Below are 25407 nucleotides of genomic sequence, written 5' to 3'. Positions count from 1 at the left end.
GCTCTGTGCCGGGGCCCTCAGCAGGGGGAAGCTTCTGGCTGCCCAGTGGTACTGGGACTGGGTAATGGTCCCCAGTGCAGACTGGGGAGTCCTTCCAGCCTTTCCCTGCTGTTCCTTGAAACAGAAACAGAGCCTTGAACCTTGTGTATCGGCTGCATTTCAACCACCACAGGTGGACCCCGTGGTCTCTGGAGCAGAAGCAGCACCTGCAGCACAGGACAAGGCTGTGTCACCCTCACATCCCAGTGCAGGGGTCCCCGTGCACGTGTCCCTGCCTGGGTGCTGCCAGCTGAGTGACTGCCTTTTGTCATCTCATCACAAAACATCCCTGTGCTAAGGCACTGCACTCCATTCCAGCTCCCAGAGAGGTTTAGACACTTTTTTTCTCAAGCTTCTTTTAACTGAAGACCAAACGTAGCCTGTTCCAATATTTCATATCAAACTTTATTATTCTGCCGCTGTACCAGCACGTTTTATTTACAGCTTGAAAATTCCATCTACGACGGAGAGGACTGGCCTTAACTTGGGCCCCAGTGCATTGCCCTGCTGTGGTGCCAGCGGCCTGCCTGGCATAGCGTTGTGACACGGCTGCTTTGCTGCGACCCGTGGGGCTCCCTGCCTTTGTCCGTGTTCAGTTCAGTCCGTTCAGTGCCCGGCCACGTCTGTGTGTGGGCCTCAGGTGCGGCGTGCTGGGGAACACGGGCTGCATCGCACCATGGCCGAACCCCAGACTCACCAAGGGGCCCCGGTGCCTTTTCCACAGAGCCCCCAAATCAGGTTTTGATCGCTCCCGCTCTGCTCTGTCCTCTCCAGGATAACATCGGCGTGTTGGTGCCTACAAGCACTTCTGGACAGGTTGCGTAAGAGACAGATTTACTTAATAAATAAATACAAATAACATATGGTTGATATTAGCATGAAATATAGCAGTATTCATGTTGGAAGGAAGGCTTAGATGTCGAGGACTCGGAGCTTTTGGCTGCTGTTAGTTTAGCTTAGCACGACGAGGCTATCTGCAAGCGTCTCACCAGGCGTTGACTCGATGGCATGAATAACGGTGCGGTTTGGAATGGCTCGGAGGGCGTACTAGCAGCGACGTGCTGAGATGGATAAATACGTTAACGCAGTGCCCGGGGAGGTGCTGGGTCAGGAGGGCAGCCGGGCTGGGAAGGTGCACGTCCCCTGTGCCCGGCTGTCCCGGGGCATCCTCAGCCCCCCAGCATGACCCCAGGCAGCGTGGTGAGGCCGAGGTGCCGGGGTTCTCCACCACCTCTGCGAAGCGTCGTGCGGGGCTGGGTAGCTCTGGTTTGGTTTTGTTAAAGCCTTTACCTAAAGCTCGGAGCGCTAACGCTTGGTTGGCTCTGCCAGACCAGCCAAAGAGGGGCAGCGAGAGGGAGGGCAGCACGGGGGGCTCGGGTCGGGGTCGGGGTGGGGGCTCAGTCGGCCGACACAGGCAGCGGGAGGAAGAGGATCGCCTTCTGCCCGTAGTGAGTCCGTGGCCCCAGCTTGCTGTTCCCGTTCTTCTTCAGACCGACGAACCAGTTCTTATCGGCGTGCTTCTTGGAGACGTACGTGTTGTAATGGTTCTCCTCGATCCGCTCGAGGAACAGGCACTCTTCGCCCAGTAGCTGCTGGAAGAGAGCCGCGGGCGGCGGCAGTGAGCACCTGCCCCGTCTCTGTGCCGTGCCGAGGTGATGTGAAGCGTGCAGGTACGGGGCCTTGATTTATCTCCCTGGCCTGCTCCTGGCTCACCTGGCAGGGCCCTGTCCCTGACCCGGGCATTTCATTTGGCAACGTCTGAGCCGAGCACCGCTCTCTGTAAGCTGGTGCTGGCACATGCTCCTGCTCTGGCAGTGATCAGTGCTGGCTGCGGGTTTAGGGGCCGAGCACAGGGAACAAAGCAACTCTCTGGCGAGGCTAGGAAGCGTGCCGACAAGATTACGTGACGTGCACTTAGCTATAAATGGGCTATTCTCAAAGACCGGGATTATTTTTGGTGACACCGTGTCCTATGGCTCCTGGGCACAGGAGCTCCTTCCCCACACCATCCTGCTCACGCTGGTGCTGTCACCACCTCTGGTGCGGCGCCAGAGAACTGGGGATGGAGAGGGAAAACCCAGGGAGGCTTCTGCTTCACCCCAGCCCTGTTGGCAGCCCCCGGTCCCCTCACAGAGCCCTGGAGCTGGCACAGCTCGGGGTCTGCGGGGGTCCCGGTCCTGCAGCCAGCAGCTGCCGGGCTGGTAGGGAGCAGCTGCTGCTCCAAGCACGACTCGTGGTGTTTGTCAAGTGTTGTTCGAGGCAGGGCTGCAAATGGTGCTATTGGGTTGTTTGTTTATTCCTCCCGCCCCCCAAAATAAAGCTGGACGAAGAGTGGCCGTCCAGCTGCCAAAATAACAAACAGAGGCTAATTGTTGCTTGCGGTCTGCATTACTCAGAGCTACGAGATTTCTGCAGACCTCAAAACCTCTCGGTGCCCGGTCCCACAGGAGCCTCGTGCTTACCGAGCCGTACAAGAGCCCGTTGGTGTCCATTGCCAGGTACTGCCCAGACTTGGTGCTCTTTATATAAACCTCACCCACGCTTTCCGCGCTTAGCTGGAGCTGAACTGAAAGTAAAAATAAAACAACAACAACAAAAATAAGAGGAAAATAGGAAAAGGGGAAAAATAAATGTGAGAGATAATGTCTAAGCTGCTAGGAAAGTTAGCAGGGTATTTTGGTGCTGAAGCTTGGGTTATAAAGAGTTTATAAGAAACAGTACAGAGTGTAATGAAAACATCTCCCTGTGCCCTCCCCTTCAAAGAAACCCCATAGCCATGTTTTAGGAACCAAAGACCAATTTTTTCCTTATTTTACATCAAAGGAAGGGCAGCCTTTTGGTTAAGACGCTGGAATGGGACACAGGAGATGATTGGGGTTTTAATTCTGGCTCTAATTTACAAATTTCTCATGTGGTTTTGACAAGACACTTGAGGAGTGACACATGAAGAAGTATTTTGAGAGCTAAACCGGGGACAGACAGACTTCAGATGCCGGCGTTTCGAAACCGTGCCCCAAAGCATCCCGTCGGAGGCCGCCTTGCCAGGCGCAGTCGGGGAGCTGGGGAGCTCCTGCGCGCTGCAGAGGGGCAGCAAGCGCCGCCCTTCACCCTGGAGAACAACCCGGGCGTCCTGCAGATGTCCGTGAGCCGTGCCTGTTATTGCTGCAGCTGATGTGAGCAGGAGGCACGTGTTCGATAGCGATTGGGATCTGGGCCTGCCGGTGCAGAGCGATGGGCTGCAGTGCGGCCGCCGGCACAGCCCACGGTGTCGGGCTCCCTGAGCAGCCCTGGGCTCGGGCTCCCAATGCCAAGGCAAAAAAACCAACCAACCAAACAAAAAAACCCCTCCTGGTTGTCCTCCTGCCGTGGGAGGCGAGCTGGGTCAGCAGCAGGCCGAGCGTCTGCGCCACCTCCCTCCCCAGCCCGCTTAACCTTCCCCTTTGTGCGGTTACTTATTTTACCCCTGTGGGTTCCTTTCTTCCTTCCTTAGCTAATTACAGTGATTACAGCTTGGCTCTAGCTCTTGATCAATGAATTTGTCAGGAGAAGGCAGGGGCAGAGGCGGTGTGGGTGCAGCCCGGGGGGTGGCTCTCCCGCACGCGGTTCCAGCAGCGCGCGCATCGCCGCCGTGGGCACGCGCTGAGCGGCCGCGTCGGCACCTGCGGGGAGCTGCGGGTGTACACGGGGTGACGTGCAAAACCCCAGCTCTTCCAAACTATCGCTCCCATCTCCAAGTCAGCTTTTTCTCCTGATCTTTTCCTGTAGAGATTTGTAACAGAAATGTTGGGGTTGGTTTGAGTGAAGTGTGGGCAGACGCCTTCGCTCCAGCTCCTTCCTTTTTTTTTTTTTTTTAATTTTCTTTATTTAATCCTTTCCAGAACAGCGTGCAGTGTGGCCTCTCAGTGTGGCAGAAGCCAGGTCCCAGGGAAATCTTTGCTGCGACGGGTCCGTTCCTCGCTTCTGGTGCTCCCTGCTCAGCTGGAGGGGCTTGGTGGGGGCACGGCGGGGCTGCAGCCCCCAGCCCGCCTGGTGCTCCCGCGGTGCTGCCTCCCACCCACCTGGCCAGGGAAGGGGCAGTGGGACCAGAGCCACGGAGCTGCCCCCAAAACTGTCCAGGGGAGGGTGCTTCAATTCTTGCAAGTCCTTTCACAGCTCTGTACAGAGAGTTTGCTCCTTCAAGTAACTGCACAAAGCAGAGAAGGTAAGGCTGGTTTTGGAAATGAGTTGGGCTTCATCCTCAAGAGCCTAAAATGCTCAGGTAAGGTTTTTTTTCATTTCACGATGAAAGCTTGGGATGCCCGAGTGCTGCAGCAAAAGACCAGGGAAGGAATCAATACGTAGGGCTGGGTGCTGAGAGCCCAGGACGAGTGACTTTTTGTTTTCCCATTAGGTATCCTCCTTGATTTTGTGCCCAGCACTTGGTGAGACAATTTCAGATGCAACTGAGCATTTATCTGGAGCACCACGCGCATGGGCGTGGGCAGCTGCTTGCAGGACGGCGATGCCAGCTGCGATGCAGCCGCACACACCGGCCCCTTGCTGGATGCTGGAGGGTGGCTGTTCCTGAGCCTGGTCCCTCCCGGAGCATCTCCCCCTTCCCGGTGCCCCCTCCAGGCACTGCCCAGCTGTGGCTGGTCCCTCGCTGGCCCTACCTGGCTCAGAGGGCACAACACCCGCAGGGACCTGGCTTTCTGCGTGCCACCTGGTGCTTGCAGCAGCTGTGCAAGCAGCGGCCAGCATCCTGCTCTGCTCCTGTTACACCCCGGGGGGGCACTTTGGCCAAGGAGCAGCGTTGGTGCCTGCAGCACGCGGGCAGGGACCCCGGAGCGCGCGGCGTTCGGTGCCCAGAGGCGTACCTCCCGCTGGCACGCCGCCCTACGCGGAGTTTCCTCTGTAAATATTTGTACGGTCGGATATCCACGTTTATGGGATCGTTTGCAGGAGGTTCCCTGCTGGCAGAGGTTCCCAAACACACGGCCAGGACGGCAGCCGGCGAGGTGCGAGCGTGCCGGGGCTGGCACCGGTGGCCGGAGGGGAGATGCTCGCTGTGGGGGCAGTCCCGGGGAGGGGGTGCTGGGCTTGGGGCTGCAGTGCTGGGCTCTCCCTGACACTGCCAAGGGTGCTGCGAAGGGCAGGGGAATGATGTTTGTACTTGAAACTCTGCGCAAACTGCCTCTTCTTGAAACAGCAGTAACATGAGGAAAGGTTGACTTTGGGGGAGAAAGCCACGTGGACGCTTGTGGTTTAAAGAAAAAAAAAATGCTTTTCTTAGAATTTGTAAGGCTAATTGGGCTCCTCCCAGTGCTTCTTTCTAACCAAACAGGAGCCTGGCAGATCCCAGCTATATTCCAGTAAGCGCCGGGGGTACGGTGTACACAGGCTGCAGAAAGGTTGCTGCTGAGCACGGTGAGCAGGGAGGGGCAGGATCCGGCCCCAGCCCTAACCCCTGTGCCCCAGGAGCCGCTCTGCCTGCCCCGCTCCCTCGGGCACAATTTCCCAAATCCTCTCAAGCACTTTGAAAGCGCAATGGGGGCGGGGGGCTCTGCGTCAGGCCAGGCGTGCAGCTCTCCTCTGGTGGCTTGGCACAGCTCGGTCAAAGCCAGAGAGCTCAGCACCTCGGCCGCGGGCTTGGCTCTGGTGGTGTGAGCTGTTGGCAGGGAGAGGGAAGGAGCCGTCAGTGCCGTTGGTGGCACGGGGAACTTCTGGAAAGGGCAGACGGGCACCTTTCCTTGCCATCCCTGCATTTTTAAAGCCGCGAGTCACAATATAACTCCCTTTTGGCTGATTCTTGCTGCTGTTGGACTTCTGTATCCCACAGGAATTTAATTTGCTACATTAGGGGAAAGGGAAGGTACCGAAGGCAAGAAGACACCATGTGCACAGCACAGATAAAACGCGTGCTGCACGCAGAAGGGTCGGGGCCCTGTGCGCAGGGAGCAGGGCGGGGGCGCTGCCAGCAGACACCGCATCCCTGCCGAGCCTTCGGGCCGAGGGGCAGCACCGGGGGACGTCCAACCAGGTGTGATGGCCGTGGCCATACACAGCACGTGCAGCTCCTCCTCAGCCCCTTTTTCCAGCTACCAGCTTGCTCGTAAGCAGCCGAGCTCCCATTACTACCTCAGTCGTGCCCTGGGCGCTCTGCCCGCCCATGATCCCAGTAAGGACCAGTCAGCCTCGCTGCCTGCCCCGCTCCCAGCCGCGTGCCGGGATGCTTCCCAGGGAAGAAGCTAGCCAAGGCAGCGCCAGGCACAGGAGCAAGCAGGAGAGCCGAGCAGCCACGCCGCGCGTGCTTACTGTGCTGGTCGCTTCGGTCCCGCGTCCCGTCCACCTTGCCGTCGGGAAGGATCCGTAGGAAGTGGCCCCCGTTGCTGCAGTACAGGAGCTTGGGCTTCTTGTAGTTCCCCAGGGGCAGGTTGAACTTCTCGGTCAGGGCGGTGAACGTGGTTATCTCCCCCTCGGCCATGCCTCAGCCTCTGCCGGCGGCTGGTGCCCAGGCTGCAAGAGATGGGGAGGTGAGAGCGGGCGCGGCGAGCTTCCTCGCGCGGTGCCACGCTTATAAAGGGGCAGGCAGGGAGGGGGCCGGGGCAGGTGATTCACGTGGCCGTGGTGGTGACACAGCCCGCGCGGTGATGCTCCCCGGAGTGGGAGGGCTGGTGGTCGTCTGCTCACCGGCGGCAGGGACGGGGGCCTTTTAATTGTGTCGTAGCGAACGCTGTTTTCTTTCTGCTTTCTATTGACGTACGCACTAAAATTACACGCTCGAGAAGAAGTCTGAAAACACCCAGCGTCTGATTGGAGCCCACAGGAGGCAGGAAGCCCAGGCTAATAACTCTCTCCACTATTATACCTCTCAGTCATGATTATGACTAGGACTGCTCACACGCTGCTAGATAAGCAAACATTTCTTCCTGTCTTGGCATTCTGCATCTCACCTGGCTGAGGCACAGACGTGCTTAGGGTCAGGACAAAATTTCGATGTTACGGGCGATAAGCGAGGGCACCGGAGGCTTCCGTTGCCTGGGCAGTGAGCAGGAGATTTACCTGCACAAGTGTGGGTGATCAAATGCATGTGAAAAAAAGGAGCTTTGAGGGTAGCTTATATCATGTTTGTGCACCCTGGTATCCCAGCTGAAACAAAGCCAGATGCCTGGCCTAGAAACTGCATTTGAAGTCTGCCTTGAACACGCTGACCCTCATGTGCAACATCCCCTAGTGCTTACAGAGAAGTGGATTTATGAACGGGAAAAGACAGGGCACAGGATAAACCTAGATAGAGGAAATTACTTTAAACACTATTTATTCCCAGAGCTATATATGGGAATTGTTATATGCTCGCTATTTATATGTATTTATGTTGTTTACAGACAGTGAAAACATCTATTTAGCACTGAGTTGTGTCACTGTTGAATTAGGATTGAACTGGTATCATAGCGTGTGTGTTTCCCAGTGACCTGGGAGATAACCGGGAGTGCAACTCGCGGCAATACACGCGCACACAGCTATCTGCTTCTCGATGTGTGTGTATAATCTCTAAACATTTGGCTGTAAGCTCCTAACTATTTAACTTCGCAAATGCAGCTGCAAGGAGGGGAAACTATGCCTCCAAGTGGATCCCCAAAGTCTGCAGAAGATAAAAATATGTGAAACTGCCTTTTTTTTTTTTTTTTTTTAAAGTTTTGATCACTTAAAAACTAAAACCTTGGAAGTAAAGACTTGGTTGCTGTTGTTGAAGACATGCCCAGCCGTTTCGACCGACTTCGGTTAGCTCACAGGCTTCATCCCTTTCTTTCAGACGCGTCCCTTTGGGGTCGCTATTAGAACAGCGAGATTTCCTAGGGGAGGAAAACAGCCGTGGAGGAAGAAGCGTTCTCTGTCATCCGAGGCCTGAACTCTTTCTGGCAGCAAGCAGTTCAGGACGGGCCCCTCGCCAGCCGACCCGCGGTCCGTGCTGTGCCGCAGCTGGAGGGGTGAAGTCACGGGGCCGGCAGCGGAGCACGGGGTCAGAGCGCAGGGGCCCGGCCACTTGTTATTTTAAACTTTTCCCCACTGCCCTTTCCGCAGGATCACTCTGATCTTGTTTCAGGAGTCACGTTTTCTGGAGCGGCGCCTAGCAAGCCGCACTTTATCAGACAAGAGCTTCCCCAGCTCTTTGCTGATGTGCCCAGGGAGCTGTTTCGGTGCTTATCTGGTTCACAAAACCGGCTGCCGGCCAGCTCTGCCCCGTATCGCGCATCTCCCCGAGGCGTGATGTCACTCTGCACCTATTTGCAAAGCCAAAAGCATTAACCTTTCTCTGCAGAAGTCAGAACAAGTTCTACAACCATCTCTGTTGGTTTTCTTGCTGCTTAAATGAACAAAAGCAGCGTCAGGCTCAGAGCTGGGACGTTCAGATTTTGCGGGTTTGGAAGCAAGAGCCCCTTGCTGTCCCGTCTGACACAGCCCGGTATTTTTGGAAATGCTCTTTGGTGGTAAGCTGATAGCTAGGTGGCAGGCTGAAGGTGCTAGCACTGATGCCCTGCAGTGAGCTCGGTGACGAGGCCCAGGGCTGCTCAGGAGGAGCTTTATGCATCCTGGTGGCCTTCCAGGGCAGCTGGTGGGCTCCTGAAGCACAGCTTTGAAATCCTTTTTTTAACACAGTTGTCAGGCAGCTGGAATTAGGTACTTAGAGTTTCTGCTCCCAACACTTTTTTTTTTCTTTTGTATTGAGAAATCATAATTTTCTTGCAGTAGTTCAGATTTAATACCGATAGTCTGCCATGCTTTCTCTGAATGAAAACTTTCAAGTCACTCAGCGTGGTAGATAAGGCTTCAGTGCTTTGCCGAGCATTAATCAAGATCAGCAGCATGGTGTAATTTGCTGGAAATAAAGCTTTTCTTAAACCTTCCTCTGAGGGCAAAAGGCTCTCAGAAATCTCCCGGGCCGGTGGTGGAGAGAAGTGAGAAGCAAACCTCCCGCAGCCGAGGGCTCAGAGCAGGAGCTCAGCAGCGCTGCGCCGCAGCCAACGTGGGTGAGGTGCAGACTGGTGCTTCCCTTGTTTACTTGCGTGTCTGCACGGCTGAGTGCATCTATGGATAGCTTTAACAGAGCAGCTCTGCTGGAAATTGTTTCTTCATTTTCATGTATTTCTTTTAAGGTTTTTTGCTATTTTTAGAACACCTTCAGTGCTCGCCAGCTGCCTTTGACTCCACAAGAGAAGCTGAATGAACACAATTTTCCACTCCCATTCTCTCCTTGCTAAATACTGTTGCTGTTCTCATACTTTTATGACCGTGTAGTCGGTACTCTATGCACAGTACCACTCCTGGCCCTACTATTATACTTCTGGCAAGAAAATGCTAGTTTTTTACGGGAATTTTGTGTAATCCGGCATCTGGATTTACCCCATCTAATAGTGGCAGATGTCAAAACCTCCCAGGTCAGAGATGAGCTTTCTAGAGATAAAAAAAGGACTTAAGAAGACAGTTGAACCCAGATGTTAATTCTGACCATGTCCCACTGACCTGTGGCCGCGTGCGTGCTCCCTGTAGCAGTGGGGAGAGGAGCCGGGCGCGAGGCCCCAGGAGCTGAGGGATTCTGAGAAGTTCGGGGTCGGTTCCAGGCTTTATCACCGGCTGCTGCGGCTGCCAAACCAAAGGCTCTGATGTGAAATCCCAAACTCTGAAAGCATCCGAGCGAGTGCTGGGCGCTGGCCACGCTGCCAGCGCCAGGCGAGCTCCGCGCGAGCTGAGAAGCCAGCGGGTGCGCTGGGGCAGCGAGCAGGGGGCTCCCCGTCCCTTCCCGTTTTAAAATCAGTGCAGGTTCACTGGCCAAAAGGCACGGTTTCCCCCTTTGCTCCCTTTACAAAGATGGTGCTGGCGAGAGGTTGGCAGCCTGCAGGATTGCTAGTGATCCCTGGATTCAGGGGCGGCCAGGTAAGGTGAGCCCTTTCTGTCTTCATTGCAAAGCACCCGGCTGCTGCTCATGGGAACCCAGAAACGTCTCACTAACCGTGGCCTAGAACAGCTCAAATTCATTGAAACGCTTCTTGGCCTTGGATACAATCCTTTTATAGGGCTGGGAGGAAATGTTCTGGATGGGCTCTGTTGAGCATCCCTTCAGAACAAGTTTGGAGGCGTTGGTGAAAAGTGCAGTTAGTAACAACTGTCGTTTAGATGATCAGATGATGATCGTAGAGAAAGCTCCAAACAAAAGACAGCCAAACTCAGGATTTGTTAGGGTTTTCTCAGACTCCGCTTAATGAGATCAGTGTCCTCAGAATTAGGCCCTGGTGAGTTCAGTGGGAACGCTGCAATTGGTTTCACTCTGGAACGTGTTATTTTCTCCATTAAAACAGAAATCATATTTATCCCAGGGTGCCACAAGACTGCGCTGCCTCCTGATGGGCTCATTTCCCAGTCCCACTTTTGGCTTCAGGCAGCTCTCTTCCCAGGAAATTTAGATAGGATGTATGAGAATGGTTACAACAGGTAAAATATTTTACATAATTTAGGCTCTGGCTTTCCTCCATGCATTGTCTGCCCTGGTGGATTCCTGAAGCACGAGGGCTGACAGATATGGCTTCAGGGAGCTGGCTGGGGTGATCCAAGAGCTGCCCGAGCCTGCCGAGGAAAAATTGCTTGGATAAACAGGGATTTTATTAATTGCAAGTCTTAGAGATCCGCTGTGTGGGACGGATTTCCTCACCCAGGAGTAACAGGCCATGCCAGATGCAGGCAGGATCAGAGCTCAGCGAGAGGTTTCCTCGTGCGCGGGTGGCTCCAGGACCTGCAGCGTGGCGGAGTCGGGGCTGTGACGGGCACAGCCAGCGGGCTGCGGCGGCCCAGGAGCACGGCCGGAGGTGCAAGGCACGGCCGTGGTTCCTCGGATCCTCAGAGGAGGACTTAATAAACGAGTAGGCAAAGCCTACGGTGAATACGTAACAGATCGTTTAGTGCATATCAGCAGAAAGCATTGGCTTGTTTCTAGTCAGCGTTTACAGTAAGAAGGTTTTATTTCTAGCAATAGAATTAGCAGCTTAATGGCATTTTTATCAGTCAGGTTTTACCCTTTGTAAGTGGAATTTGTGCTCTAAAGTGTGACCAAAGCTGTGGGAATTGATTTCACTTCTGCCCACAGTCGCCATCTCCTGCTCTCCACCCTCAGCACAGCGCTGGGACGCCGTAAGGTCGGCCTCGCCATGGCCATGTCAAACCCTCCCGACACTGCCTCAGCTCCCGTCCCCTCTTTGTGCCCCGCGGGGAAGCCCTTGGAGAAGCGTGCACGTCCCAGGGACAGAGCTGCGCGCAGCCCCGTGGGAATGCCCTGCCGGCAGCCGAACGTTTCCCTTCCAAGTCGTGTGTGATGGCTGCGCTTCTCCGGGCCGGGACGTCCAGCACAACATCTCAGCAGAGCGGTGGCATCCGCGGGGAGACAGGAAAACAAAGTGATGATCTGCTTTCTAATTACCTTCCAGCCTCTCCCACCTCCCCACCCACACCCTTCTGCAATCTGGTGATTAACTTAATTACAGCCCCAGCTCCTGCAGTCGGTCCAGCCGGAGAGCAGGAGCTCTGCCAGGAGGGTCTCGTTCCCCGTGGCCTGCCTGGGCTCGGACCAAGCATGTGGACACGTCCGTGAGCAGCGCCGGCTGCAGATGCAAATCCCATGGCCTCGTGTGCGGGATTTAATCATTAATCTCGGTGCTCGCCAGATGTGTGGGACCTGTCTCATGGAAAGAACACCCTGGACAGAGCACAAGAGCTCAGTTTCTCCAGCGAAGGAGGAGGTGGGAGATGTGTTGCAAGGGGGCACCTTTCACCTCTGGGCTTTGGAGCCGGAGGCGATGCAGCTGCCTGGGGGCTGGGGGGAGCCGGGGGTGGCTGCTGCTCCTTCCTGCTCCCGCGGCGTGCTCCCTCCCCAGCAAGGGATCTGCTCCTCTCCGTGCTTTAAGGTGCTGTTTACAGCATTTACCAGAAATTACAAAAGGTAATTGGTGTTGTGTGCATACCAAGGGTTTCCACTTCCCTCTAGCAGAGGGCACGTGCTGCCTTTTACAGGACCCCCGCGCAGGCTGGCACTGGCACCCTCCCATCCTCCCGTTCCTTCGCTTTCCTGCAGCGCTGCCCCCGGCCCCTCGCTCGCACCGACCGAGACCCACCCGCAGGTGGGACCGGCTGCTGAAACATGCCACGGGTCACCCAGCCCTCGTGGCCTCGACTTGGGTGCCCAAGGATGAAGGCTCTGGGCTGCCGGGGCTGCTGATGCCCTGGGGGTGGCGGTGGGTGCCCCTCTGCACCCTGCTGGGGACCCGCTCCCCCGGCCCCAGCGGGCAGGGAGGTTAAGCTGGGTGACGCTTGCCCGGCTCGCAAATGTCACCGCCCCCCCCTTGCCACCCGCCCCCGGTGTCCAGGCAGGACGCTGGGCAAAATGTCAGACCACAAAGCCGGGAGCTGTCTGGGCTCAGGTGTGGCTGCCCCGCGGCCGCTGGCTCCGGCCCCAGGCGCCCACGGACGGCCGGACAGACGGACGGCAGCCAGCCAGCGCCGCACCTGGCCCCGGGCAGGCTTCTCGCGGCGTCTGGTTGTGCTCCGGCTATGGGCACTTTTATCCAGCTTTTCCCTTGGAGCGAGTAGATGCAGAAATGAGAAGCGTGGCTGCTTGCAGCTGGGAGCTCGGCTGCTTGCAGACCAGCTCTGCCCAGAGAAACCATCAGCCGACCCCAATTGACAGATTCTAGCCCCAAAATTTTACTCTATGCTGTGCTCTTACGCCAAGGGGCTGATGTGGTTCTCCTGCTGGGCTGAGTCCCCGCTGACCCTGTGCTCCCAGCCCAAGCGAAGCTCCCTGCCGACGGCCCCATTCCAGGCCGGTGCCTTGTCACTGCCCCTCTCCTTCGCCCTGCTATCAGCTGCGGGCCCGTGCCAACCTCTCATCACTCAGACGGGTCCAAAATGTCAGCGTGCTGTTGCTAATAACGCATGAGGCTTGAATTAGGAGCGAAAAGCAGCAATTTGCATGTGTTGTCAGATGTAACACTTCCTTCAGCTGGCCCTCTGAAGAACGGCCAGACTTAATCAAGGGTTGGCTCAGGCTTCAAAACTGGGATTGGCGTTTGGGTTCAGACTTTATACCGTGTCCTTCCCCCTAGAAGAGGAGAATGCTGGAAGTGAGGGTTTCATCTCCAGGCCAAGTGAAACCTCACAGCCATACTCGTGGTTAACCATCAGTAGACATATCATCACTCAGAAATCAGGCTTCCTCCGGCAGAGTCTCATTCTCCGTTGTTCCAAGGAAAATCACTCGGTTTCTGGGTTTGCTATAAGCTTAGCAGTGATTTACTGCCCTGAAAATGCACAGGGAGTTAATTATGTTCGTTCTAAAATATTTGTATAAGGGCTATATGGCTTGTCGTTTTACTTTCTGAGAAAAACTGCCTAGGAGAATTCTGTTCTTAATTCTGCTGCTTAATATCTTCCCTTAAATGCCGTGTCTAGTAGCTACGGGTGCCTGAGTAAACAGCCTGGGCTGTGTTTTGCCACGCACACTGTTGCTCAATAACTTAACAGCACAACAAAAGCTTGAGATAATAATTACAGGGAAAATCCTCCGATAAATAATAATTTTCTTATCCGCGTGCCTTGAGGGCTGGAGAAAATGCCTTACAGTGTGAAACCGTGGTGCACAAGAACATGCAGGGAGAGTTTCAGATGAGAGATCTTTCCTTCTGTTGGAGCAAGGCAAGCTCCAAGCTGAACCTTCGTTAATTCGGGTGAGAGGCTCAGCCACAAAACAAACAAAAAAGCCCCACAGGAGAGTTAACGGGGGGGATAACGCCTCTGCATTCAGCCAGTGAGCCCGCTGCGTGCTCCCCTCCTGCTGCCGGGACAGCAAGGCAGGTTGCTTCTCTGGCACATGGCCTGAGGCCAGATTTGGGGTTTCTCAGCTCAGCCCCAGGGACCCCGCGCTGCCTGCTGGGCGCCCCGCTGCCACTCGCAGAGGAGCGCGACCGGCGTGCTGCTGGTGCCAGCCCGCTGCAGGAGACAGCCCTAACCCTGGTCCTCCCGTCCCCGACAGCAGCGTACCAAGGCACCTGCGCCTGCGAAGAGGTCGGCACCAAAGCGGTCCCCGTGAGACACCTGCCCCGACGGCGGAGTGGCCGCGGTGCCAGCAGGCAGGAGCACGCGGCCGCTCTGCACCGCTCCGGGCGAGACAGAGCCCGGCCCCGGCCCCGCTGCACTCCCCTGGCAGCGAGGCAAGGCAGCGGCGTTCTGCAGGCTCCCCTGCCCTTCTCATCCCCGTTAACAGCTACCACCACCAAGGAAAGTGCAGTTTTAGATACCCGCACCTGGTGGAGGAGGCACCGCGGGGTCCTGCTGGCCCCCAGAGACCTGGCCAGGGCTGCCGGTGGTGACGGGAGGCAGAGACACACGGATCTAAGGGAAAATGCCAGCAAACTAAACCAAGAATATACCCACGTGGGTAGTTTTACATACAACATGAACGTGCGCTGTAAGGATGTGCAGCTGTTAGAAAATTCACGAATGACTTCTCTGGGGGAAAAAAGCCTGTGAAAGGCAAAGCAACTCCGGGCAGCTGCCAGGCCACAGGCAGGTGAAAGGGCTTTGTGCAGGGAGCTCTGGGAGGTTTGGAGATGTGCGGAGGGGACCGGGCGGTCCCTTTCCTGCTTGGATGGCACAGGGGCTGCAGAAAGCCCCTGGAGCAGATGGCCGCTTGTGGGCGACTGCCCAGGGCAGAGCAGAGTGGGGAGATGTGCAGAAAAGCAGCCGGGCTGCCTGGCGCTGAGCGCCAACAGTCGGCAGCATTTCCAAGGCAGTTTGTGGCTCGCAGAGTGCCCCTGGTACAAGCAAACAGTGCGAGCGTGGAGTTCCCGTCCTGGAGCACAGGCTGGGATTTGTTACGGTAAAGATCTCCCCCTCCTGTCCGCCCCGGCAGCACCGGGATGAGAGCAGAGAGAAACCGGGCTCGGGGCGCCTGCCCTGGGGCTCTGTGCCCCAAACACAGCCCGAAAGGGCTCAGGGCCACCGGGGCCACCCGGAGCAAACCGCGGTGGCCGTGCCTGGAGGGTTGGCTCGCGGGCTGGGCGAGCTGCCCGAGCCCCGTGGGCTGGGGATGCTGCGGGGAGCCGAGCCTGCGAGGGCGCCTGCACACCTGGCATGGAAATAATAGAAATTTTGGCAGAATGAAGGTCCCTGCAAGGGTGAGTGCTTGGCCCGAGGTGGGACCAGCGGTTTGCTAACGCCAGAGGCGTGGGAAGAAAAGCCCCAAGGTCAGGGCTGACGCCCAGATTTCTCCTCTTAGAGCACGGATCTAAATTAAGAGCCAGAAGCGGGGACAAACGTTTTGAGCGCAAGAAGGCCGTGAGTCATCCACGGCCGTGTGTCTAGACCGTTGTGGGCAACCAGCGGGGCTTGGGAGGACGGCTCGGAGCAGGCAGCCCCACGCCGGGAGTCTGGGGGACAGACGGGGCCGGGACGTCGCCCCGAGGGGCAGGCGCAGAGCCAAGGTGGGGGCTGCGGGGGCAGCAGGCTTTAAGCTGTGGTACAAAGGTGTGTTAAGATGCCGTGCTGGACTTAAAAGAGTAATATTTAGCACTGGCTGTGAATTAGCTGTTCTTCAAAGGAAACCATAGATATTAACCGTGGTGCTCTGAGGGCTTGTATTAGCCTTCATCTGCCAGATTGAGCAGCCAGGAAAATGGAGTTATTTTGTTCCGCTGTTTTCATTTGCACGTGAAATTTCAGAAAGGAAAGAGGGGCTGGTGGCAGACAGAGCCGTGCCAGCTGCAGGTCCCGGGCAGGGCTGCTCTGCTCCCTGCTGCCCGGGAACTGCTCCGCGAGGCTGCAGCGTCTGCTCCTGTCTGCAGCAGCAGCATTCAAATAAGATAATCTGGTGCTGGATGCAAGGCAAAAAATAGTAAGTGCTATTACTGAGAACCACTGAGTCAGGCATCTTTCTTATTTAACAAATGGAGAGAGGAAGGGAGGATTATTGCATCTATTCAGGCCACACAACATGCTGGGGCTGAGAGAGCATGACGAAGCAATAGCTCCTCTCTCTCGCTGAACTGGTTTTCAACAAATTCTTCTGCAAAGAGATTTCTATTGTGAGCCGTTTAAAAAGCAAACCCGGCCAGGCCGCCAGCCCAAACGATAATCATTCACATGCAGTTGCACAAAATGAATATAAGACTTCTAAAAAACGCCCCAGCCGTGAATCACTGCGCGCTGTGTCACGCAGCGCTGCGCGCCGTGCCCAGCCGGCCGTGTCACCGGGGGGCTGTGGGACACGGTGCCAGCGCTGCCCTTCCCCGGGTACCCAGGCCCTGGGCTGTCCCGTAGCTTTCCGTTGGCATCCTGCTCGTGGCTCCTAGGAAGGGTTCCCCTCCCTCTGCGCAGGCTACGAGCTGCGGGGGGCTGCGCCCCTCTCTAGTGGGTGAGCCCCCAGCTCGGCCGGGGCTGCCTGCTTGGGCTTGGCGGGGCTGGGGCCGGCCGGGCTCTGCCTGCTGAGATCTTGCTGGGGCTGCTGCTGGCTTTGGCTTGACCTGTGGTTAATGACCGCATTTTGGGTTGACCTGTGGTTAATGACCACCTTTCTTCGCCATTCCTCGCAACCTCTTATTTCTGAGCCCTAATTCAGAGAGGAATGCATTCATCTCATCCCAACTCCTGTGATTTTGGGGGTTACGAAATTAAGGATGATTAAAGGGGGGGTTAACACAAGAGGCAAACATACTTGGCATTACTGCGGCTGGCGCCCCGGAGGCTCTGGGGAGGAAGGTGCTGCTCTGGCAGCGGGGGGAGGCCGGACCAAGGCAGCCCCAGCCGCACTTACAGAGGTCGCTGTGCAGTTACCAGGCGGGTGTTTAAGCACTGCAGGGCTCCGGCACCCCGCTCTGATGGGAATTGCCCGGGAGCTGCAGGGGTGCCGGGGCCAGGGCAGCACGGCCGCGCGCACTGCACCCTGACACTGTGCCAGGCTCAGGGCAGCAGCCTCTCCTGATCATCTCATTTATTTCCTGCCAGGGAGAAGCCAAAAGCTAACGGCAGTTTCTGTAAGATGTGTATGTTCCCCTGCGTTTATTTCTGTCTGCTCAGCCTGCTGCAGCAGCAGTGCTCGTGCCCGGGTGCTGCCAGGCCGGTGGGTCAGCCCCTGCCCGGCCGGAGCCGGGGCTCCAGCACCCGACTGTGGCAGCTCCGGGTGGCTGCCGGTGGCGTTTGGTGCTGCACAGGGAGCGGGGTGGTCGTGGGGGGCCGCGGGGAGGACGCAGCCCTGCAAAGCCAGAGCCTCCTCCAGGGGCGAGCCTGGGATGCGCAGGCAGCACGAGATGGGAGCCGGCTCAACCTCCAGCTAGCAATTATTGCACCATTAAAGTGAAAATTGGTGATTGCCTCCTCATTGAAAAGTTACAACTTTCTTTAATTAGTACCCTAAAGCGAGGCTTATTTCCTGTTGAAATGTGTGTGCTTGTGGTTCAGGATTGCAATGTCTCTTAAAAATCCTTTTTCATGCCTCCTCCCACGTACTGTTGCTCATGCGAATATGGGCATGCTGCGAAACGGATGGGGCCACTTGCGGTTTGGTTGGGTTCCTGCACTAATTAAGGGCCTCATCCAGCCCCTAGGAGCTGGTGAAAACTGCACGGAGCCGAAAGGAGATTGATCGCTGCAGGAAACTGGGAGTGGCGCTTCTGAAATGACCTCGGGAATTTTCCTTGTGACGGGTATGCGCAGTCCCTGCGAGTTCAGAGTGGAAAACGCAGGCACCTGCGGGCACCTGCTGGGCTGCCGGCAGCAGCGGGAGCTGAGGACCGGGGCAGGGCTGGCGGTCACACACCTGCGGGCCTGCACCGAACCACGGCCGGCCCCGGGCAGCGTCCGCCCCTGCAGCCAGGAGGCGTGGGCACTGCTCCTGCCTTGGCCTGCCATCGCATTGCTCCAGAGCAGCCACGCTCCCTGGGTCACAGCTCTTCTAGGCAGAAAATACCCGTCTTTGTTACAAAGGAAAGAAAAGGGCCTTTCTGACTGCTAAGCTCTGGTTTCCTCTTTATTTATTTATTTTCTGACTCGGCATCAGAAGAGAAAACAAACGTTTAGGAGGGTCTGCTTTTGGTCTGCTCTATCAGCGCGTCAGCAGCACACTGAAATAAGAGGGGGCAGACTGGAATGAACCTGCTGTGGTTAATGTCATTACAGACCCTGTCACTTAGCCCTGACTCCTCACCATCATGATGCTTTGAGCTGCTCACTGCTGTCGAAGCCAAACCAGAGACGCCAAATACAGAGAAGAAATGCCGCAAGCTCCGATTGCCTTGCCTGGGAGGAGCAGGTGCTGAGCATGGAGCTGGGGACCTCCTCCGAGCCCCCGCTGTCCCTGCTGCTCCCCCCCACATCCGTGAGCATTTCAGCTTGCTCACGCCATTTGGCAGAGAGGAAAACACTGGCAAAACAAGCGCAGGGGGGCCCGAGGGCAGGTAACTGCTCCCAGCACAGCGGCGGAGGACGTGGGGCTGCAGCCGGGGGAGCAGCGGGCAGGCAGAGGGGCTGCGGCGGGGAGCAACGTGGAAGGAGCCGCGTCCAGCTGCGTGAGGAGCTGCCACGGCCGGGAGGAAGATCAAGGTCTCAGGAGTGGGAGGAAGGCCAGAGTCATTTGGGGAGCTTGGGAGGGAAAGCCTATCCCCTGGGCTAGGGTGGAGCTGGGAAGGAAAGTTTATCCAAAGGGCTTGCGAAGCTGGCTCTGGCCGGAGACCTCGGTGGACCCAAACTCCGGTCAGCCCCAGTCCAAGTGCGCGTTCCTGCACGCCCCGAGCCAGTGGAGTGCTTGCGGCGGCGGCCGAAGGAAGCTTCGCTGACCCCATCTTGTGGGGAGAACAATCGGGCATTGTCCTGCCCTACCGTCACCAATCTGAGTCCTGCCCTTAGGAACCCATTAAACTTTAGACCCCTGGTTGTGCCGACCTTCCCGTAAGGCTCGGGTGCTCTCCAAGGCGATCGCTGCTGGGGCCCCGAGGGCCCCGGCTGCCCGCTACCAGCACATCACCCACAGCCGTGTGGGGCTGGGAGCCTGCAGGGCCGGGGGTGGTGCTGGGGCACCTGCCTGCACCCCCCAGGCACGGGGAGCAAAGCGGGGTGGCGGGGCGAGGCGAGGCGAGGAGCTGCTCCCACACAGCGGCTGCAGCAGCGTCCAGGTAAACCCTGGGGCTGGAGGGGGACTTGGGTGTCTGATAGGGCAGGCCCGAGGACTTTTTTTTTTTAAAAAAAGGAAATTATTATTATTAACAATTATTATTAAAAAAGGACCATTTTATAGTGCTGTATCACTTGAGCAAATGTCCTATTTGGGAGAAAACTTAAAACGCTCCAAATATTGCGTTTTGCAAAACAAAATATTTTAAAGGTTGTGATTCAGATTGCGATACAAGCTTCTGGTCAAAGCCTTCGTTTCACTTGCAGTCAATTTGAAATCGCAGGGGGAAATCCCTCTCTCCCGGAGGCAGCAGCCCGGTGACACTTGCAAGGACTGGGGCTCTGGGCGCAGTCAGGTAGTGAGCGGTGCCTGACATCCCACATCTGTCCCTTTTCCCCCTCCCGGCCCGGCTCTGAGCTCCTAAACCCCCCCCCCCAAACCCTCAGCACCACGGGGTGCTGAGCAGCAGGCGGGGAGCCCCCGGCCCCGCGTGGCCCCCGGCCGCTGGGAGCAGCCGCAGGTCCCGGGGGGGCCGCATCCCGCCCCCTCCCCGCCGCATCCCGGGGGTACCGCGGCCTCCCCGCGCCCCCGCGCCCCCCGGGCCCCCGCAGCATCCCCGGGGGGGGGACGTACCCGTAACGGTGCCGCGGAGGAGCTGCCGCCGGCGGGCCCGGGCTTGGGCTGGTGTCAGAGCGCAGGGGAGAACCGAAAAATAAAATAGGGAAAAAAAAAAAAAAACAGAAGGGAAAAAAAAAAAAAGGCAAACCGGAGCCTATTGGTGAGGCGCTGCGGTGGGAGGGGAGCGCCCCCCCGGCCGCGGCTCCGGCCCGAGCGCTCCCTGCTGCTGCTGCTGCTGCCGCCCCGCCCGCCGCACGGGGAGGCGCACCGGGCACCGGGCACCGGGCACCGGGCACCGGGTACCAGGCACCGGGCACCGGGCACCGGGCACCGGGTACCGGGCACTGGATACCGGGCACTGGGTACCGGGCACCGGGTACTGGGCACTGGGCACTGTGCACCGCGCACCGCTCATCGGCACCGGGCACCGGGCAGTGGGCACCGGGTACCAGGCATCGGGCACCGCACACCGACACCGGGTACCGCACACTGGGGGCACCGGGCACAGCGCCCCGGGCACCGAGCTGTGCCGGTGGTGGGCACCTGCCGGGCTGCAGCCGCAGCAGGGCAGGCTCAGCTCAGCTCAGCTCAGCTCAGCTTAGCTCGGCTCAGCTCAGCTCGGTTGGAGCCTGCCACTGCCGTGGGCACGGGGCGCTGCGGCACCGTGGGGGCAGAGGGGAGAAAGCTGGCGGAGGAGCAGCGGTTCTTGCGCTCTCTTTTCTCGTTCCCATCCCCACAGCTCTGCCTGCGCCCTCCCGGGATGCAATAAACCCCTTTGCCCCGACGAGTGCCAGGCTGACCTGCAGGGATGGGGGCTCTGCACCCCCCCACCCTGTGCTGGCAGTGCCGGGGTGCTCCGTGGTGGCAGAGGTCGGCCTTAAAAGCCAAGGCGCTCTCGGGAGCCTGATAAAGTATCCCCCTGAGCCTGATACCTGTATCCCCCGGGACGCGGGGATCCATCCGTGCCTGGTGCAGGTGTGGGCTCTGCAAAAGGGTGCTGGGCCCGCGGGCTGACCCACGCGCACGACGCCGGGCTTGTGCTGGCTGCAGCAGTGACGGAAGCAAGCGCGATGAACGCGGAGTTTGGCCTGCCTCCACCGGCGTTCTGCAGTGTTGTTTGACCAGGGTTATCTGAGGCTTGCTTAAAATGCGCTTTCCGTCCTGGTTCACACGGAGTCTGTATGTCTGGGCAGCCAAGCTGAGTCCAAAGCCCAGACGTTTTGTTAAAAACATGTCCCAGTTCACTGCAGTTCACAGCAGCGAGTGGGGATCGTTCTTAGCGCATCTGACACAGCCCGGGTGGGCCCTGGGCCTCCCCGGATCTCCGTGCTCTCTGCCGTTTGTCTGTGTGTTGGAACAAGCCCGCACAACATCTCCTCCTGCCATTGTAGCCCCGTGCTGACAGTGGAAGGGAACAACAAGCAAGACGAAGCCGAACTTTTCTGACTCCCCAGAACGACTGCCCTTGAATTAGGCTGAGCTTTTCCCGGACAGCAGGCGTTCGGGTTATTCGTGAAGGAGTGCTAGGAAACGCAGCCCTGCCTTCTTACAGAGCTGCCTTCGTCTGTGCCCCCCCGCCTGCCTCCCCCTGTGCCAGGCAGCTGGCGGCTCTGGGCACTGCAAGTGGCACTGCTCACCTGCCCCCCCCCCAAATTTAACGTCGTGTCCTCCCTGCCCAGCCTGGACGCAGCCGTCTGTGGTGAGAGCAATCGTCTGGCAGCCCCGCGCAAGGCGCAGAGCGAGCAGTGGCTGGAAGCTCTGCAGTAGTCCCCGTGCCGAGGAGCGGCTTGGCCAAAGCCCAAAGGCTGACGGTGCCGCCGCGGCCCCGCGGGCCCTGCAGCGCTGCCCTCCCTGCCCGGGCCCCAGGGCGAAGCCCGGGTGGCAGCAGATGCCCGCGCTGTTTTTCTAGGCTTTCTGGACGGCTTTTGAGAGCTGGCTCCTGCTCTTGCCTCAGGTAAGGAACCCCCTCACCTCGCTGCCTTGAATATCTGCTGACCTTCTTGGCTACGAGTCCCATAAATAATATACATTTCTTGGGGTTGTTTGGAAGCACGGTAAATAACCATAGAGTGGCTTTTTCCCTTGAGGAAACACGAGGTGCTGCTTTCTGTTCAGCACCCAGGCAGCGTGTGTTGCTGCTCTTCCCCCAAATCAGGGTCAAGCAGCACTGACAACAGGCAAAACTTTCTGCAAGTCTGGTTTGAAATGAGCCCCTCAAGATGCCCCAGGTCCCGGGTTTGGGTTCATTCCTCTCCTCTGAGCTGTGCTGCTGGAAGGGCTGAGCAAGTGCTGCTCAGTCCAGTGCAGCCTGCAGGCAGCACTGAAATGTCCGCCCCCGCCTCCCCTCCCCATTTTCTGTACCTGAGCCCGGAGAGAGGACAAAGAAACCCCAACTGCTCCCCAGCCACAAACACCCAGCTGAACTGCAAACCGATGGCGGATTAGGAACCACGGAAGCTCGCTGCAGACCTTGTGGGAAGGGTTTGCAAAGCCCAGGGCAGGGCAGTGGCTCTCCAGGGGCCATGGCCCAGAGGGGACACTGGGGGGGAGCTGCATGGGGCGCCCAGCTGCCGGGTCGGGGTGCACGGTGCTGTGCTGCTGGGGGTCACCCTGCCCCTCGCCCCTCGCCCCGCTGCCCCCAGGCCGGGCAGCTCCCGGCGCGATGCCCGCACGCCCCGCGCCCACACCACTCACGGCAGCTCGTGGGAAGAGCTCCAAGCAGAAGCGGTGTCCCTCAGACCGACAGCGGCATCGCGGCTGCGCTGGCTCCGGGCAAAATCCAGCTTGGGGCAGCGCGCGGTGGTGCGTGGGGCTGAGACGGCGCTGCCGTCACCGGAGCATGGGCCGCTGCACTGTGCCCACATAGGACAAGGAAGTATGGATAATCCTTCGCCTTGCTATTTTTTTCCCCTCATGTGATCTTGCTTTTGGACTGCTATTTTGGGGCTGGACTCCAGCCCAGGTGAAAGACAAGGATTTAATCCAGCCCTCCTCCCCCATGCGCCCGGAGCGCTGCCAGGGACCTCTGCCTGTGCCTGGGTGGTGGGGCTACCCCTGCTGCCGGTGCTGGTTCCCCGTGTGCTCCCCAGCCCTTTCTTCTCTTGCTGCAAGGCCATTTCTGTCCCCAGAGTGCTTCTGTGCAGTCAGGGGGTGACTGCAAACAGGCTGCAGTGCGTGCATGGTGCCCGGCTGCCCCGTCCCACAGGCACCCTCTGCCCCGTCCCCCCAGGGCTCGCACCGGGACGCGGCATAGCGCCAGGGCTGAGTCTCCCCAGCACCATTAGACCTTTTTCCGCTCACTTTCCCCACAGAAACAGCCTGCCAGGAAGCTGACAGGAGATAAATCAATTAAAAAATGCTGGCAGCTTGCAGCAGCCTTGACATAAGCCGATGCTGGGCCCTGCAAACCGCTCGCCGTCCCCGCGGGTGAGCTGCGAGCATCCCACCTGTGCTTGGAGGTGGGTGCGCAGAGCCATGGGGAGGCAGGGGCTGTGGGGCTCCGCTGTGTGCCGGGGGTCCTGCGAGCAGTGGGGCCGGTCCCTCTGGGGACTTCACGCACCGTAAAGCCAACGCGGGGCAGGACAGGAGGGGACGGGCTCTTTGCAGCCCGGAGTGTGTGTGTGCACACAGGGGCACCTGCACCCAGACAAGCCCAGGGAAACCTGCATTTCCCTCGTCATGGGAAGTCTCCGCAGCGCAGCTCTGGATGAAGCCATTTCGGCAGCCAGCACCGGTCGTATGGCTCCAGGGGCAGGCCGCGGATGAGGGATAGGGCCCACGGTGTGCGAACCTGTAGTCAGAGGTGGGACCTGCTTTGCAGAGCAATGGCTTATCTCAGGCACGTGCTGGATAAATGAAAAGTTAAGGACCAAAAATTAGAAAACCCACCCCTTTTCAGGCTATTTTGCAATGTAGATAACACACGATTCTATTTATTTATTTATTTATTTTAAATATATATAAGGAATTCCTCCCTGGCACTGAATAAATGTGCTGTTCGCTTCTGGGGAGGCAAGAAATCCTTCCTTATGAACACCACCAGGGCAAAAGCTTCTCTTCCGCGCTGCCTGCAGCTCGGGCTGGCGGTCGGGGGCCGTGTGCCGGGGAGCCCCGGGGAGCCCCGGGGGGCTGCGGGGAGCCCCGGGGAGCCCCGGGGGGCTGCGGAGAGCCCCGGGGAGCCCCAGGGGGCTGCGGGGAGCCCCGGGGAGCCGCAGGGGGGCTGCGGAGAGCCCCGGGGAGCAGCGAGGAGCCGCGGGGAGCCCCGGGGCCGGCAGAGGGCGCCGAGCGGCCGCGGGAGGCGCCGCGGGCGCGGCGGGGCGCGGGGCGCGGCGCGGGGCTGTGCGGGGGGCGGCGGGCTGCCCTTTCCCAAGGCCGGTTTCCTGGGAGGGAGCGGTGCCTGCTGAGGAACGGCTCCCGGCCTTTGTTCCGTAATGGATGACCTGGGGTATCGGCCCAGCGCTGTGCACTTGCGCCCTGCACTGGCTCAGCGCCGGGAGCTGAATCCCGCAGGACTCTCCTGGACGCGCTCTCCAGATGAGGGATCTGCTCCTGTAATTGCGTTTCTGGGGCATCAGGCATCTTCTGATCCATTTAATATGTGCCATGTTGCGTTTGTTGCAAGTCAGATACATAACAGAAGCCCCATTACCCTAAAAGTACTGCTATTATCAAGTACTGACTTAATTACAGTTTTATCTAAAAATAGATCCGGTTAGCCTGACAGAACCCATTTTTCCCCATCCCCTGCTGCTGGGCGTTGTTTCCTCCCTTCGGTTCCTGGCTCGCCAAGCCCAGCATCAGCTCCTGCATCGTTTTCCTGAGTCCGACACCAGGCTGGCAGGCCATCGTTGCCCACTGACTCTTTTGCTTTTCCTTGTTCCCTGGAGTTATCCCGATCTCCCCAAACTGACCCCCATGTTCAGGTGACCCGGGTCTGGCTGCCTGGGGCACCTCTGGCTCGGGGAGCTGCCGCCACGCAGGTACCTCCCTGGGCAGGGAAGCGGTGCATCGAAGGGGGGTTCTTCAGCAGCTTTCCATGGCTGTCTTTGTGTACAAAAACCACCCAAGGTAAGGCCTGTAGCTGATATCTACTCATTATCATCACTTTCCTCTGATTGTTATGCGGTTTCCAAAGTTTTTATAGCTGGGAGCCGAGCCAAGGCAACTTTCTTTCCCACTTGGGAAACTGCTTTTTGTCAGCCTTCGCGGTGTCGGCGAGCGGCAGTGGCGGCTGGCGGAACCACGGACGAGTCCCGTTTCCGCACGGCGCCGTCAGGGCGCGGGGCCATCCATGGGCAGTGCCATGGGCTGACGCTGGCCCCGTTCGCTGCCCCGCTGAGGCTCCCCGGGGCATTCCGGGGGAGCAGCAGCTCTCAGGGCGCTGGCAGAGCCCAGTGTCTGGACCAGCCGCCTGCTCCTGGCGCGCCGTTCGTTTTTCCCCCAGCCTGGCAGCATCTGCCATCTGCCAGAAGAGGGCTGCTGCAGGCTGCTCCTGCCTTTGGAAAGGGCTCACTCAGTCCCACAAATGTATGGGATGGAAGGAGTCCGGGCGGAGGAGCCTGGCTCTC

General features: G+C 58.3%; 1 protein-coding gene across 7 annotated transcripts; it reads right to left on the bottom strand.

Annotated features, from left to right (window-relative positions):
• Nucleotides 1-425: 425 nt before the first annotated feature.
• FGF1 (fibroblast growth factor 1) lies at nt 426-23928 on the bottom strand. 7 transcript variants are annotated; one of them, XM_083799202.1, is made up of 5 exons: nt 19856-19981; nt 9541-9660; nt 6334-6534; nt 2502-2605; nt 426-1631 (listed from the first exon to the last, which is right to left on the bottom strand). In XM_083799202.1, exons 3-5 carry the CDS (start codon nt 6500-6502, stop codon nt 1437-1439), a joined length of 468 nt encoding a protein of 155 aa, XP_083655328.1. In that variant the 5' UTR covers nt 6503-6534; nt 9541-9660; nt 19856-19981; the 3' UTR covers nt 426-1436. The 7 variants fall into 7 exon arrangements, with proteins under 7 accessions (XP_083655328.1, XP_083655332.1, XP_083655331.1 ...); XM_083799206.1 differs by having other exon boundaries at nt 426-1628; XM_083799205.1 differs by lacking the exons at nt 9541-9660; nt 19856-19981 and adding an exon at nt 22535-23928 and having other exon boundaries at nt 426-1628.
• Nucleotides 23929-25407: the final 1479 nt, after the last annotated feature.

The sequence above is a fragment of the Anser anser genome, assembly GCF_964211835.1.
Source record: "Anser anser genome assembly, chromosome: 14".
NCBI classification, from domain to species: domain Eukaryota; kingdom Metazoa; phylum Chordata; class Aves; order Anseriformes; family Anatidae; genus Anser; species Anser anser.
The sequence above is the reverse complement of the archived record's forward strand: the minus strand, read 5'-3'. Positions and strand labels throughout refer to the sequence as shown.